Below are 16,287 nucleotides of genomic sequence, written 5' to 3'. Positions count from 1 at the left end.
AAACTGTTTCTTCTCTGTACATTTGGGTAAGGGCCATTACCCCATGTTGGTCCTGTTTATAAGGGGTCCTTGGAGGGGTGGACTGGATGCAGACCTACCCTCCAGCATTTTCTTACATGTAGTGCTGTGCTGAGACTTAAACCTCCATTCTCATGGTTATCAGCTCAAAATCTAATCCTGTTCCACCACTTAATCTGAAGTGCAACTTTTCTTGTTATCTCTAGCCATGCCATACTGGGCCTCTCTTATCCTTCAGGACATTCTTCTTGAATAATCAGCCATAAGCTATCAAGAAAAAGGGCTACACAAGGCGTGGCATAGCTCACCCTCAAATGTCCCCAAAGACTTGGGGGAAATTTGTTGACCTTAATCGTGCTAGCCAGGAGGTTTTGACCAATACTAGCCAAGAATTCTGCCGCTTTGTTGCATTAATTATGAAGTATTATTCCCTATCTGCTCAGAAATCTTCCTCCAAAAGCTTTTCCCACTGGTGACTAGCAGACGCATTGCTACATTGCATCACTTTTTTTCTGGTGTGATCCTTGGTTTTCAGGACTCAAAGCCAACGGAAATTGAACTGATATCCAAAGTGAATATGGTGAAAGTGTTTCAAATAGTCCTAATGTTAGCATTTTTAGGTCTGCAATTTTGGGTGGATCTAACCAAGTCCAGACCGAATGAACCCAGAATTTTTGGTCCTCAAACTAGACCTGAGCCCAAAACCTTGGGTTTCTTCATTTTTCAGGCAAGCCGGTTCAGATAGGGTTAAGACCATTTTTAATACGTTGAAATTTTAGTCAGACAGGTGGGGCTTGAACCTGGGTTCAATGCCGTAAGCCCAGGTGTTAAGATTTGGCCTAGGTTGACCTTAAACTCGTCCCACCCCGAAATGATAATATCTTCATTTTATCTTTCCTTTGAAAAATCCAACTTACTCTTTAAAATATACAAGTTTCATTTACTGCCCCTTACTTTTTACAGTGCACTTATCCCTCCATAGTACAGAATTTTCAACTATTTTCTGAAATTTTGTTTTCTGGAAAACTGTAAATATTAAGACATTCTAGTCACCATCTGAATAAGGACAGATGGACTGTCAATTGTAAAGGACACTATTTTGGAACTCCAAAACCAACAAGATCCATCAAAACATTTCCTAGGTCTTTCTCCATAAAACCATTGAAAGATTCATAACTTCAATCACCGTGCATTCACTAATATTGGCTGCATGCTAAATCCAAATCTCAATGAATCATCTTTAAGGCTACTCAATTTTCATTTGTTCAAGTTTCACAAAGTATACTTTTGTGTTTGACAAGGTGTACTTGGTATCATGTTCAACCAAACAGTCTTGCTGCAAGGTGCAACAGATGCACTATAGATTTTGCCAAAAATCAATAGGCCATCAGTATTGCCATGCAACTGAAAAAAGACATTTGATAACTGCTGAAAGTGTAATAGAGAAAAGACTTCAAACTTAAAAATGGCTTAGACCCACAAATGTTATTGCTACCATATGGTGAAGTTTTAGAAAAGCCTCGTCGTTTAGCAATTAAGGAACTGTAACAGATGAAGTGACTGAATTGAATGTTTATTATTATTTTTTTGTAGATAAAGTTATTAAAGTAATATACTATTCGAGGTATAGTAATCTTGGATATGAACAACTTTTATATGTTGTAGATGATAGAGGATAGACATGTTGGTTAAGAAAAGTTATGTTAAAGAGGCATTCATCCATGCTTAGAGACGAGGATTTCAGGTTTCGGTGTCATGTTCAGCCAATGGAAATATACGAGTCACTTTATCAAACACCAATACACCAAATTCCAGTCATCATTTAGAAATATCAGTAAACAACAACATCGTCATCTATTCATCTCAATAGCACGGGAAGAGAATTTTAAGAATCACAAGAGAGAGAGAGAGAGGTCTTATATTACAAATTTGACATGGAGCTGGTTTGCTTAGAGAGAACCTTAGCACCTTCCAATGCATCTTGATTCACCCACGAAGAGATGAGATGGTGGGCAATGGCAAAGGGTCCGGGGATGAACATAGGAGCGAGTTCCCCACTTTCTACGTTGAAATCTGAAGAGAAGTTCTCGCCCTTCTCGACACCTTTGCACATCCGGTTTACCTTAGCTGCTGCTGTTTTCTGTGCCTTCTCATATTCAGCAAAGGTCAATGCTTTCCTCACATCTTCTCTACTGTGCCACTGGGCATCTGTTTTTTTTTTTTAGTTGGCGGGGGGGGGGGGGCAGTGAACATTGACAATGTCAGGCAAATAGTAAAGAAAAAGTATTTGTGACATGTTTCCAATATGCTTCAAATCTGTCTTCATTATTATGGTGATTTATGCCAATGATATTAGCATGCACAATATAATGTATAAAAGACATTAAACACACACAACGGCACAAAACTTGTAAGCCTACAGAAGCTTGTCTTCAAATACATACCCCAGATAAAAAGATAAATAATTCATTTTACAGTGCCAATCCAAGTATGATCCCATTGTGAATAGTTTGAAGTATAATTTTCCACTTCCATGTAGAATCAGTATGTCTTGACGCTTGATGTACTTGTCAGTGTCGCATGTATTCTCAATACAATAAATAACCCTATAACTGACCACAGTAAACTGTTTCATGTGTCATCAAGTGGACTTCAAATTGACCAGCCTTTAACCAAAAGAATTACAAGTAGCTGGAAAGCTATTTAAATGTTATAGATAACTGCCCCAGCAGGAAAAGCAAGAGGTTGGATATATCAACCTGATGACTACAATTCGTTTTTTGTGATACAGTCTCGCAACGGCAAGGTGACTTATGAGACATATGGTGAGGACCAATAAACTATGTTCACATGATCTGTTGGCAACCTTTATTCTTATTATAGAAAAATCGAAGGAGATCTCAATGGTTAGATTTCATTTTTTACAAGTCTCTTTATTAAGGATGCTATATTTTGTGTTTTTCCACGGGCAAGGTCTCACATCCTTGAAGTTTGTATTATTTGGTTCTAAGTCCAAACAGTTTTATGCTGCATTTGGCGTTCCTTATTTTAAGGACTTATCCCCTTTTTGCAGTTAAAACCTCAGTGTTCATAGGGGCATTTTAACTGCTAAAGGAGGTAAGTCCTTAAAATAAGGATTGCCAAATGCAGCCTTAGGCATATGCTTAGTTTGACTATTAGTTATTTACCATACAGATTTAAGAAAAGAAAACATTACTGGATACAGACCTAAACTTGCCTCTTATTTATTATTTTTGCACAAAGTGGCTGCTCTCAGACTTGAATACATTCTCATGCTTGTCAGCTGGAAATTTTACCATTACACCAAGCAATGGCCCCTTATTTACTTTATAGATGGTAATTGTAAATTATATATTACCCTTGTTTCCTCCTTTGTTCAGCACATTTTTCATATAAATCAGATTATCAGAAAAATGATAAAACAGTATACTATCATTAAGAATTCAATTTAGCATGTAGAAACCAAACAAACCATAGCAAATAACATTTTATCCAAAGAGATCAAATTACCTTCTAACTCTTCTTTGTCCACATGTATTTCTAAGGATTTTGCATATGCAAAGAATCCCACCATCAATTGGCATGGCATGCTATTAGGTCCAACTGAAGGCATTGCAGATTGGAAGAAGAAAGTCAGTTGAAATAAGGAGAGAGAACAAAAATACAATGTGTGTACAAGGAACATCACAGTTTGCAAAATGAGCATAGATACCAAAAGGCACTAGACAGCATATCACAAACCATAAATAGAAAAGAAACTAAAAATATCAACTGGCAAGTTTAGGAAATTAGGGGAAGGGGAGGGGGGGGTGTGTGTTACACAACACTCTGAACCGTAAATCCTTTTGTTACCTTGAAACAGTTACATATGACACATTAGGTTGCTACTTGTTGGTAAGCCACTTTAAGATGGCCATTCTTTCCCAAAAAATACAACAAAATCAAATAAATGCTACACAAATTAGATCATAAACCAGGGTTTTCTAAACATTTTTTAATGCAAGTATGAAGATATGTACAAAAAGGCATAAACAACATCTCTACACCTAAGACTTCTGAACTCATTAAAAACTATAATCCAAACCATCCTCCAATGCATCCAGTGGGTCTTAGTTGGGACTTTGGTTTCCGTAGAGATCTTAGGGATAATGAACTTCTGGCTTGTATGGATCTTCTATAACTCCTTCAAGATGTTTGCTTGGACCCTGGTAAACCTGATAAGTGTATTTGGGCCCCCAACCCTAAGGGTTTGTTTTATTGTGCTTCTTTGTTCAAGACTTTTGTGATTCCTCAGCTTCTTCCTTTCCCTTTAAAGAGTTCTGGTGTAGACCCATTCCACCCAAAGTAAGAGCTTTCTGCTAGGAAGTAGTTCATGGGAAGATAAATACTATGGACTTGTTACAAAAGAGAAGACCTAATTCCTGTCCCTTCCCTAACTGGTGTGTCTTATGCAAATCCAGTAATAAGAGTTGCCTTCATTTACTGATTTCCTGCCCCTGTGTTGCAAATATTTGGCTTTGGTTTTTTTCTTTGTTTTGGTACAGGTGGACTTTAACAATGGAGGTATATATATTTTATTTGATCCCTCCCTGTTTACTTGGCCAAAGAAGAGAGGAAGGATAATGTAGAGATGTGTCAGAGCAGCCTTGATTTGGACCATCTGGGAAGAGAGGAATGCAAGAATCTTCTCAGAGAAGGAAAGAAGCAAGGAAGAAATCAGGATTTGTGTGATGGTCAGGGTGATCCATAGGATCAAGACTCTGGAGTTGTTTTCCCAGTTTTCTTTGGATGATATTTGGAGGAATTGGAAAGCAGTTGCTAAAAGCTCTAAGAGAAAGGACAGAATGGAGGTTTTTTAGGTACCACCAATTGAAGGTTTTGTTAAACTGAACTTTGATGGGAGTAACCGAGATAATCCAGGCCCTTCTGGAATATGAGGGGTTTTGAGAGATGGAGAAGCTAAATTAATAGCACTTTTTTTTTCTGGCCTTGCGGGTACGGGTGACTCCCTCAAAGTGGAACTGCATGCTGCAATTCAAAGGGTGCAGATAGTTAGTGAGCTAAACTTGACAGATGTGGTGATTGAAGGGGATTTGAAAGTGGTGGTAGAATGGCTAAAGAATCCAGAGTCTATAATTTGGTGCTACAAGAGTGAAATGAAAAAATTTACATGGCTAACTAGGAATATGAATTTGAGGATATACAATGGGTGAGGAGATCATCAAATGGGATGGAAGATGCTTGGGCTGAGCAAGGGGTGAATGGGTCTATTTTATTCAGGGCACACTTCTAATGTTTTTTTTTTGTTTTTTTTTTTTTGTATGAGAGGTAGGCTCATGCCTCTCTAAGGTAGGGCTGTTCACGGGTCGGGTTGGGTCGGTTTAGTAGTGTTTTTTCAACCGACCCGACCTGGTCGGGTTACCTATAGACCAAACCGAAACCGACCCTCTATTAAGTAAAACCGACCTGGTCGGTTTGAATCGGTTTGGGTTTCAACCAACTCCAAGTTCGCACAAACACATGAAGTCAATATTATATATAATATTTTAGAATATATTTTCTGGAAATATATATTTAAAACCAAAACATATATACAGATATATCGAAATATATATTTTCTAATTTCTGGAAATATATATCTGATATATTTCAGAATATATATATTTTTAGATATATATTTATTATTTAAAACTAAAATATCTATACTTAACAGATTTTTTCAGAATATATATTTTTTCGCATAACTCGGTTCAGTTCTGTTTGTTCAGTTTTGCAACCCGAAACCGACTGGTAGTGAAGAAAAACTGGCCAACTCGGGTTGGGTCGGGCCGGGTTGGTCGGTTTGGTCAGTTTGGATTTATTTGTGAACAGCCCTACTCTAAGGGATGCTTGTAAAGATATTAAATAAAGTCTATTAATAAGATTCAAATTATTTATAAAAAAAATTATAAAGATTTTTATTAGTTCTCCAAACTACCAAAGATTCCCAGGTTATGTTCAATTGTCACCTATGTAATAGCTTAAAATCAGGCATTTTAGCATTGGTGGCCTGGTGATGGTATTAGGTGCCAGATATCCTTAATGGGGAGAGGGACATTCTCCATGATTCAAAAACCATTTTGGCCTAACTTGCTTAACCCAACAATTTACTACAAAATCAGGTCACCTAAATTTCAACATAGCATAAATGATATGCATGAAAGCATTAGATTCGATCAGAAAATCCCTGGGTGAACTCAAATATAAAATGGCAAACAAGTTTCGGTGAAAAAGGAGATTCTACCAAGAAGCAAGAAAATTTATGAAGCAATAATCTCATTTCTGGAAAAATAGTTCATTGTATAGACAAAAGAAAATAATCTAAGGATTAACTGTATTATGTATACAGTAATATAAGAGTTTGTGTAAATGTATATCCAAGTAGGCATTTCATGGCAACAAATTTGTAATGCTTCTAAGCTTCTCACATTTCCTAGGTTCTCTTCAGTATTTAATGAAGCAGGAAACCATGCTCACACCCAGAACACCAGAGTGACAGTCACTGCAATAAAAATTTCCAAGACCTTTGGTTCAATAATGTTGAGGGGAGAGCAGGAAATATTTCTTGCAAGACTTCCACTTTTCCATTCAAGGATTCGTCAGATCTAATAGAGAAATCAATGGAATAAAATCTATCCTCCCAATCAATGGCACATGCATTTCTATTTTACCATTCCCTTCTTTTATTCAAACAGTAAAAACCCATAGTTGGGAAGCTAGTAGTATCGCTAGTATTAATGGCAAAATCTACTGCCTGTTTTTATTCATTTTTTCTTTTTATTTATTTTGATGAAACTTTGGGTGTTTACTTGTTTCATAAGTTAAAACTTGAACACTTTTTGAGGAGCTAGTTTGGTTCAACCACATTCATTGTCCAGGAGTTGCTTTAGCTCATTACTCTCACCGATTAAAAGTTAAAACTATTACTTCAAATTTTACTCAACTCAACTCAACTAAGTCTTCTCCTAACTATGGGTTCGGCTACATGAATCCTTCCATGCCATTCTGCTCCGTTCAGTTCCATTGAAGAAAGTACTTTAAAGCATAAATAAACATTATTCCATGTCCACTTAGGTTTACTCACCAGATAACTACTTAGAAAACCAGAAAAGCTTAACTCCTCTTTGTTTTTTTTTGATAAAATAAATAAAGCTTGACTCTCATTCCTCCAATAACATTTTATTCTTATGCATAGAAGTAGTAGTTAAGGATTCCATACCCAAGGCACATGGAGGGCCTCATCTTTCAATTGCTTATGAAAATTTATACACTAAATCATAATTATTCACCATAAAAAGTACAACGAAAAGTGGAGTTTCAGAATCTGAAGAGGAAAGAATGAGAAAATGCTACAAAAAATAACATTTATGCCATTTACCTTGAGGAAAAAATTGTAAATCAAATTTATAAGGAGAATAATTTGTTATACTAATAAATGAAGTGTCATTTATCATAATGTTAACTTATAGGGGAAAAATAGTGAGTTTATGCTACTAAGTTGGATGGGCAAAATTGTCCTTGAGAAATCAGGATCCAACTATTTACTTTATGATATTCATATAAATCAATTAGAAATTTCTCCACTTTAAACCACCTTCTATCATGGTGAGTCAGTATTTATAATACCTTAACTCAGCATTACAATATTACATCTGCATCCATTATAATTTCAGATATACTATTTTCCAATTTACATAGACAACTAATATGTGCAGGGCCTCTTTTTATGTATTAATTAGTTAAACACCTACTCACAGGAGTGCAGATAGAAGGTATCCTGTAGTATAAACCCATAAGGCCATTATCCTATGTTGGTCCCAGCTATCTGGGGTCTTGAGAGGGATCGACTGGACATGGTCCTAATATATATGTATATTTCAGTCTATTCAATGTGCTCTTCCTTTAGCATTGACATAAAATACAGCAGAAAAACCAAGAACACATTTGACACAAATGGTACAAGAAAGACGAGAAGATACCAGGCCATGGCTGAGAACTATGATATACAACTTCCCCCACTTCAATGCCAGTCTCTTCCCATGTTTCTCGCCTCACTGCTTCTTCCAAGCTTTCTCCTGGCTGAGGAAAATATAAAGATTTGATCTAAATGCTTATGAAACCTAGTGGCTACCACTCACTTTAATAAGGATAACAATAACAACAGTAGAGTGAACGAGAAAAGAATAACAAGAATGATGATGATGATGATGGTGATGGTGATGAAAATGGTGATAATTATGATAACAACAATAATCTAATAAGGTGGTCGGAAGTCATAAGAAAGGCAGATACTGTCACAACCTAAATCCACGTAAGTGCTATCCCGCATACAGGATATCAAAGAGTACAACAGCATTTAGTGAATGATGCATTTGTACCAAACTGTCAATTTATAAATCTGCAACTTCTAATGGGCAATGAGGTATCAAAATTTAAAATATGAAAAAATATAGATTGACACTGGGACAGAAAGATCTGTCAAGAATGACTGCTGCTAAGTAAAGGAATAGAAACTAGTGATACTATGGAAGGAACAAAAGCTATGGCATGCCAGTATGAAAAGGATTACTGGAGATATTTGCACATATCCAAAAGCACATGCACATCAATTTCATGGTAGGAAAGGGGATTTCATTGAGACAATAGTATAATACAAGGTATGGCACACTTAATAAAGAATCACAGGTACAGTAGTGCAGGACAGTGATGAAATTATATGTGGCAAGGTGGATTTGTTTTTATCCCTCATGGGAAAAAGTGGAAGGTTCTCTCCCATCCACGTTGGATTAGCATTATAGGAAATAGCTTAGGCTAACCAAGGTCGTTTCATGGTCTGATCATTCTAAGCAGACTTTTCAAGTAGAAGAGACAGTTTTCAGGCTTCTTTTGTTTGCAAGACCCCAGTCCCCACCCAAATAGTCTTCTTGTAAATGGTATAACTGTATAAGTGGATTATGTTTTAACTGTTAACCATTTTAATCTCTGGAAAGAAAACCATAACAAACATGTGGGATGATGCACAAAATCTGGATCAACCAAGTTATATCAAGCATCATATAGATTTTTTTTTTTTTTTTCTGTTTCAGTTGTATCTGGCAATGCCAAGGAGACTGAACAAAGAGATAAAACAATGGACACCAAAAGCAATGGAGCCAAGAAGTAAATTCTTTGGACATCCTGTTTGTGGTTTGTTGGAATGTTTAGGAATCAGAGGATCTCCAGCATATTTGAAAATGCAAGTAGCACTGAGAGCAAGCTGATAGACCCTGTGCAGGATTCTCATATTTTTGGCCAGGTTTGAAAGCCTTCATGATTCTTTATGGGTTGGAATGAGTAATTTCAATTTACCTCCAAGATATCCTCATAAGATTTTTTTTTTCATTGTGGTCTAAGAGGCAGCAAGAAGGCAATTATTTTTGGAGCAATGTTCCTTCTGCAGTGGTTGGGGAATTTTGTAGGGGAGAAACAGAAGAGTTTCCAATAACCATTAGCGCTGTGAAAAATTATGCTCAGAGATAGGAAGCCTGATAATGGATTGGATCCTAATGCATCAAGAATTTGTGTGTACAAAGGACATCATCTAGATCCTGTTTCTGGTCCACCTTGGAAATACTGTCAGGCCTGTCACATTCACATGTGTTATAATGTTTTCTGGGATGATTTTGTAAACTTTCCTTTTGTACCTTCTGGGTTGGAGTGCCATCTCATCACCCTTCCCTATCTTGTATTCTCCTATTTTCATTAATAAAATATTCTTCTATTTGGTATAAAAATGTAATTTCAAGTTCTCACCTATAACTTCCGGAAACAACCAAGGTGTGTTAATGCAGTACACGGTTTTTAGTGTGATTTGTCTTGGTCATACCTTATCGCCTAAGTATGTATTCATCAATGCAGTCCTTTTTCCTTTTATTAAATTTCTTTATTTTTACTATAAAAAATGTAAAGATAAAGCATGTAAAGCTTACTAGTATTTACAGGGTTTCTATCAATATACCTAAAGCGTTATTACCTTATCTATAAAAAAGAATATTTAGAAAAAGTACACTATTGAACATTTTGCTATATCATTTCTATAAACAACCAAAAGAACCAAGACTATATGAACTGTCAAACATGAATTCATCTTAAGGTTAACCATACAAACCTCTATAAAACCAGCAAGGCAACTCCACATACGAGGTACAAATCTTGACTGCTTGCTCAAAAGTGCACGGTCATTTTCTCTATCTATTACTAACATGATGACAACCTGTTTGAAGCCATCATTCACTTCAGCATACCGGATTGACATATGAGAGAGAGAGAGAGAGAAAGAGAGAGAGAGAGAGAGAGAGTACTGGATCAACACGAGGATAAATTCTCTTCTTGCATGACTCATTTGGGCATTGCTTCCGCCTCCCAGCCTCCAAGGGGATAGTTCTCTCTCCACAGTTCCCACAAAAGCGTGATATGTTGTGCCATTCTATCAATGCCCTAGCCTGATCTAATGAGAACAAAAACAAGAAAGAAAAAGCAGAAGTATAAGTAACATGGGTTGCAGACAGTAACCCACCAGAAATAACAAATCCTTATTTTACCTTTCTTCAAAATATTCCTAAGAGTATTAAAAGGAAAGAAATTTCAAAATGGAATGTTTTTGTACGCTTTTCAGGAAACGCTATGAATTTAAACATAAAAACATAAATATACAAAAAGAATAATAATCCGACAGAATTAATGTTTAATGTCCATTGGAAATGAATGAATCTTTTCAGAATGGATGAAGAACTTGAACAAGACAAATTAGTCCCCCTGGGCTTCAAGTTGAGTAACAACTTTCCATTGAAGCATTTGCAAAGGATTGGACACAGGTGAGCGTCACTGCAGATAATTCTTACAGAATTGAATTTTGAGAAGCTAATAATCTACTCACTTAAATCAAGAAGGGCTTTTGGATAAAAACAATTTGTTAGTTTTACCATTTGTGTTTGAATATCAGTAAAACAGAAAAAAAAAAATAGTGATTCTCATTGCCAAACATTTGGAAAGATGGCAACGCAACTAGAGTTACCTGATTTTATAGTTTTTAGAAATTCCAAAGTAGGAAACAAGTAATCTTCAATAGAAACACAAGGAAAATAAGATAACAGACAGAAAATAGCATAACGTACATGACCCGCAATAGCCAATTGCCCCATCATGTAGGCATCAGCCCAGTCAGTGGCAACCATCAATGTTCGCAGCTCCACAAAGCAAAAACGTCTACCACCCGATTCAGAAACAGAGCCGCTCATGGTCGAGACGTCGATTGCCCAGTAGATGAGATCTCCTTCTGATCCAAGGTAAACGAACGAATCCTCACTCAGACGAGCATCAGAATCCGCCAAAAATCTCTTGCAGTCAGGCAAGCTTAACCACCCGAGATTCCAAACTGGGGTTGCATCGTTATTGGTATCCGAACAACAGGCCAAGGGCTTGCCTTTCCTGAAGGGCAAGACCTTAAAATTTTGGGAGGATGGTTCATGGGTACTCTCCAAAAGAGAAACTTTCAAGCTTTCAAGGGCTGAACTTGGAGAAAATGGGTCACCTGGTTTAGGAGTTTTGGATCTCAAAGGATTACCTGCGAATGCGTGAGACTGCAAATTAATAGACATGGTTAAACGGAGAGAGTATTTTCTCTCCCCAAGGTACAGATTTCGGGTTAGGGTCTGATTCTGGTTTGAGAGTTTCAGAGACGGAGACAAGAGAGTGAAGAAAGAAGAAGGGAGGGAGAGGTTCATCTCCCTCCCACGTCTACACACTACAGCGATAAAAGAAAATTCAAGAAAATGATTGAAGTTGAGTCCGGATACGCTGTACTTTTGTCCTGCACTTCCATCCAGTTTTTGACAAGCGTCTATGAGGTTCATGCATAACACGTGTAACCTGTAGATGTGTAGCGCAGCCGAACTCACAATGGTAGATTGGTAGGCTACGTGGCTTGACAATGCACGTGGAACCCAGTAACGGAGTCTTTTGATAAACAGCAAAACCTACGCTTTTGAGTTTTGAAGGTTCAATCGCTCAACTACCAACTAACCACCAACTACCTACCACCGGGAAAAAGTACCTACTACCGATTACCGACAGATTGAACGGCAGGAACCGGAGAGAAAAGGGGTTTCATTTCCGGTCAATTTTTAAAACATTGGAATAAGGTAGAGAGAAGGAAATGAATAGATAAAATTTTGCGATGGTCGTTTTGACGTGAAGCCAAGAAAGAAGTATCACCATTACACAGTAAAGATATCTTTCCAATTGCATACATAGGACTTTTAAAACAGATAGCCCTTTATCAATGAAGAGAAAGAATATAATGTAGGCAACCAGAGTGCACACTTGGATGCCAATAGAGAATTTCTATCCAAATGAATCTTCAAACTTAAATGAAGAAAACCAAACAAAAATATGGATGAAAAATTAGAACTACATCTCCCTGTTAGTGCCCCTCTCAAGCAAAACCAAAATTACTGCCAATGTCAAGTAAACAACCATAAAATATTCCCTGATTGTAAAGAAAATTGGTGATATAGGAATGTGAGCTTGCACATGCAACACGATTAGATGCAACATCAGCTCTCCACTTTGCTTGGTGAATTGCAAGCAAGCGGCAGATCATCAATCCAATCAGCATAGATGCGATTGATCTTTTCAGGTCCTTTCCACTTAAGCAAGCACTTCTTACTCTGCACTTGCTGCTGCTTACTGGTAGTACCCATCCCTGTCTTAGTGGGTGATACATCCTGGATAGGATTTGGAAGAGGTTTCGAGAGAGATCCACCTGCATTCCCTGATTCTGCTTCATTCTGGCCTCCAAACTTTTGTAATTCTGTGGTTAAGACAGAAATCTGATCAACGGATAGAATATCAAATCTCATATCTTTTGTACAGCATTCATAAACTTAGACGTGCGTTAATGCAGTCATACAGTCATTTACAAACTGTTTTAATCAAAAGATTCTCTCATTAATACATTGCTTGATGCTAAACTGGAATAGAAAGTGATACAATAATTAAATGTGCATGCATATGTATCATGTACAAGTATCCTCGTGGTACCCTATAGATGAATTTAACATGGTTCAACCTCATGCTTCAATTATTCATAACGACAGCTAGAAGTGTAAAACCTTCTAAATTGGCTACAATGGTTCAACCCAACAAGACAAGCATACAAACTATGTCAGGAAAGAAGAGAGGTCAATACATAATATGGAAAGTAGGTATTTGCCATGGTGACAATCAACAGGTAAAATGGCCCCAGACAAATGAAACTGCATCAGAATTGTATACTAAATCTTGGGGTTAGATATTCAGGACCCATTTGATGCATTTTGGGTACCCATAACTTGCAACATGTCCATATTCAGATGATCAGGACCCAAGATTGGAATGTCCAATCCAAAAATCGAAATGATCATATCTAACCATGAGATGAGATTGATGTACAGCCGCCTGGAGCTTCTTTAGAGTTGTAGCAAGACTCTCGACCGCCGTCCAAATGAATGTAGTAAACACATATTTGCAATCCCCGCTGTAACCTGGTTTTGTATTATTGATATCTACTTTGAGGCATTTAATAGTCTCTTGATCCATTAAACATATGTGATGCAGGAGAAGAAATATAAAAGAAGTCTTGTGCTGGTTTTCAAGGATTTCTTCTGCATTTCTACAACTTCAGGAATCTCACCCAACAAGGAGCTTAGGTGCAGAAACTTCTAGGAAGAACAGGGACCTGAGAGTTTCTTGCTTCCTAGAAATGGAAAAAAAAAAAGGATTTTCATTTGAACTGGTCTGAATTGAGACCCTAACGACGGGGCAGAGGCAAGAGCCTTGGCTTCAAGGAACATCTTGCACAACATCTAGGTAGCTTCTGATCCTCAAAACACAATGATTAGTTTTCCTGGGCATGATAATAAAGATAAACTAGAAGGTAATGCTCAATGACAACTCAATTAGTTACCAGGCTAAGAGTAAAATACCAATGCCAAAGCAAGCTGGGAAAACCCAAAACTTGCATCAGACGAAATGCAGATTTAGTTAAAAAGTTATTCAAACTCATACTGTAGACATGCATGATATTACAAGATCTCACCAGTGAAATGTAATTCATAACTATCAGAAAAACTAAACAAAGCTACAATCAATATGAAAGCAATGAAATAACAAGATCTCGACTAACATTATAATGAAACAAAATTGAACAAAAACAGAGTTCGGATACTGCTATATACCTGCTTGCCCATGAGCAAAATGACACTTGTCGCCAAAGGGGCACTGACCAGTCGTCTCCCACTTGTTACAGATCCTTGTCTTCCAAAATACAGGCTTTGCATTCACCCGGTTCACATCAAGACTGGAATTGCTGGAAGAGTGACCTTCCTGTTGATCAAACCCAGCACCATTATCCCCTGGAGATCCTATAGTTCCAATGCTTATTGCCGAGCTCTCCCTAAACCTCCCCGAGTCTTCCCTGAACTTCGATGGGTCTTCGTGAAGAAAATTGCATCTGTCCCCGTATGGGCATTCCTCACCATTGTAAAATTTCTTGCATAGCTTCAACTTGGTGATTATTCTCTGATCTTCATCCCAATTCCCGGCCCCTCGATCTTCCTCATGGGCGTGGGCAGCAACGATTTCCTGCCAGTTGGGTGGAGGCTTCCTAATATCCTCGATTCCATGGGCGAAGTTGCAGTTGCTTCCATACGGGCAGGTTCCCGCTCTGAATCTTGCACAGAGACGAGTTTTAAAGAAGATTCTGCTTATTCCTTTGTTAGCTGGCGGGTTCGGTGGGGGCATCCTCGGATTCGGAGGCGGGTTGGAAAAGGAACTTGAGCCTGAGGGGACATCGTCAGAACTTCTGGGCTTCTTGAATGGTGGAAACTCCATGGGAGTGGCGGGTTCTGGCTGTTCATTATCGACCAAGAGTTGAGGCCAGAATCCCATTGCATCGCCGCTGACTGGAAAGGGTGGCAAGAAGAATGGCGGGGGAAGAGCAGGAACACTCATATTGGTGGATATGGGATCCGTCGTAAGGCTTTCTGGTAGTAAATCAAACAGCCCAGACGAATAATGGAGCAGAAACACAGAAAGTTTCAGACACCCAGATGAGGAATTGCCCAGAAATTACAAATTAAAAAGAAAGTTCAGCCAAAACTACGATTCAGGATTTCGATTACAACACTTCGAAATCCAGTGGAAATAAAGAAATTGGTTGATTCAAAACCGAATACTTAAATCACGACCGAATTCGATACTCAAATCTGAGAGATATCCATATTCCAAAGACTCACGGTCACAGCTAGGAAGCTTACAGAAAGGACTGAAAAGTGAAACAAAACATCAAACCCAACCAGATATGAATGAATGTAAATCTGGTAAAGCTCCAAAACCCTACTTGTGCCAAAATATCGTTCGAATAGTAACCCTAGCGGCTGAACAAGAGGTCCCTAGCTATCAATGAGAATCAAGGCCAAGCAAAATCCTAATTCCGGTGCAACAAAACGGAGGGCTAAAACCGTAAACCGTCCGAAAACACTGGTTTCGTGCAAGTTAATACTTAATACTAACGAACCTTTTTGGTTTTGGGTTTTGGCCATCTTCCTTGAATGACTAAACTACCCCTCATATTGTTGCTTTCAAAAAAACAGAATCTGAAACTTGCGTCGGGGGTTGCTGCGAAAATTCTTGGATTCAGTTTAATCGTGCGGCTTTAAGTCAACCAAGAAGAGAATCGACCGCTTATATTAGTTTTTAACAGCTGTGAAGACTATACACCCTTGACCCTTCCCGCCTTGTGGTGGCACGTGACCAAACCACACCTAATAAATCGGGGGGCTGGAGAGTTCGGATCTGCTCCTCACAGAGCGCGCCTCACACCGACTGAGGCCAACTGTCTTCGATCGGGTCTTGTGTAACAAAGATTGAGAACAACTACTTAAGAAGGGTCCCACCTAAGAAATCAACCGTGCAAAAGAGATCAAAGCCATCAAAAGATTCTCGACCGTCTGATCTTTGTTGCATAGCCATCTTCAATGTTGCAGAGCCCAAGCCAAAACAGTCTTCATCCGGTTTATCTTATGCCCTAAATTAGTCGGTATAATGGCTGGTTTGTTACTGCCAGCATTTACACGGCCTGTGAGGGATTCGAGCGTTGACTAATATCAAATTAAAAAAAAAAAAAACAAC

At 38.0% G+C, this 16,287-nt stretch overlaps 2 protein-coding genes across 2 annotated transcripts; both read right to left on the bottom strand.

Annotated features, from left to right (window-relative positions):
- Positions 1–1,774: 1,774 nt before the first annotated feature.
- Positions 1,775–11,936, bottom strand: NUDX19 (nudix hydrolase homolog 19). Its single transcript, XM_010251722.3, has 6 exons — positions 11,232–11,936; positions 10,419–10,559; positions 10,226–10,330; positions 8,058–8,157; positions 3,550–3,642; positions 1,775–2,226 (listed from the first exon to the last, which is right to left on the bottom strand). The coding sequence occupies exons 1-6, from the start codon at positions 11,838–11,840 to the stop codon at positions 1,940–1,942; spliced, it is 1,335 nt and encodes a 444-aa protein (XP_010250024.1). The 5' UTR covers positions 11,841–11,936; the 3' UTR covers positions 1,775–1,939.
- A 373-nt stretch (positions 11,937–12,309) lies between these two features.
- Positions 12,310–15,619, bottom strand: LOC104592377 (zinc finger CCCH domain-containing protein 39-like). Its single transcript, XM_010251721.3, has 2 exons — positions 14,334–15,619; positions 12,310–12,928 (listed from the first exon to the last, which is right to left on the bottom strand). The coding sequence occupies exons 1-2, from the start codon at positions 15,106–15,108 to the stop codon at positions 12,672–12,674; spliced, it is 1,032 nt and encodes a 343-aa protein (XP_010250023.1). The 5' UTR covers positions 15,109–15,619; the 3' UTR covers positions 12,310–12,671.
- Positions 15,620–16,287: the final 668 nt, after the last annotated feature.

Source organism: Nelumbo nucifera, chromosome 8 (genome assembly GCF_055504915.1).
Source record: "Nelumbo nucifera cultivar China Antique chromosome 8, China Antique-T2T, whole genome shotgun sequence".
Lineage (NCBI taxonomy): Eukaryota > Viridiplantae > Streptophyta > Magnoliopsida > Proteales > Nelumbonaceae > Nelumbo > Nelumbo nucifera.
The sequence above is the reverse complement of the archived record's forward strand: the minus strand, read 5'-3'. Positions and strand labels throughout refer to the sequence as shown.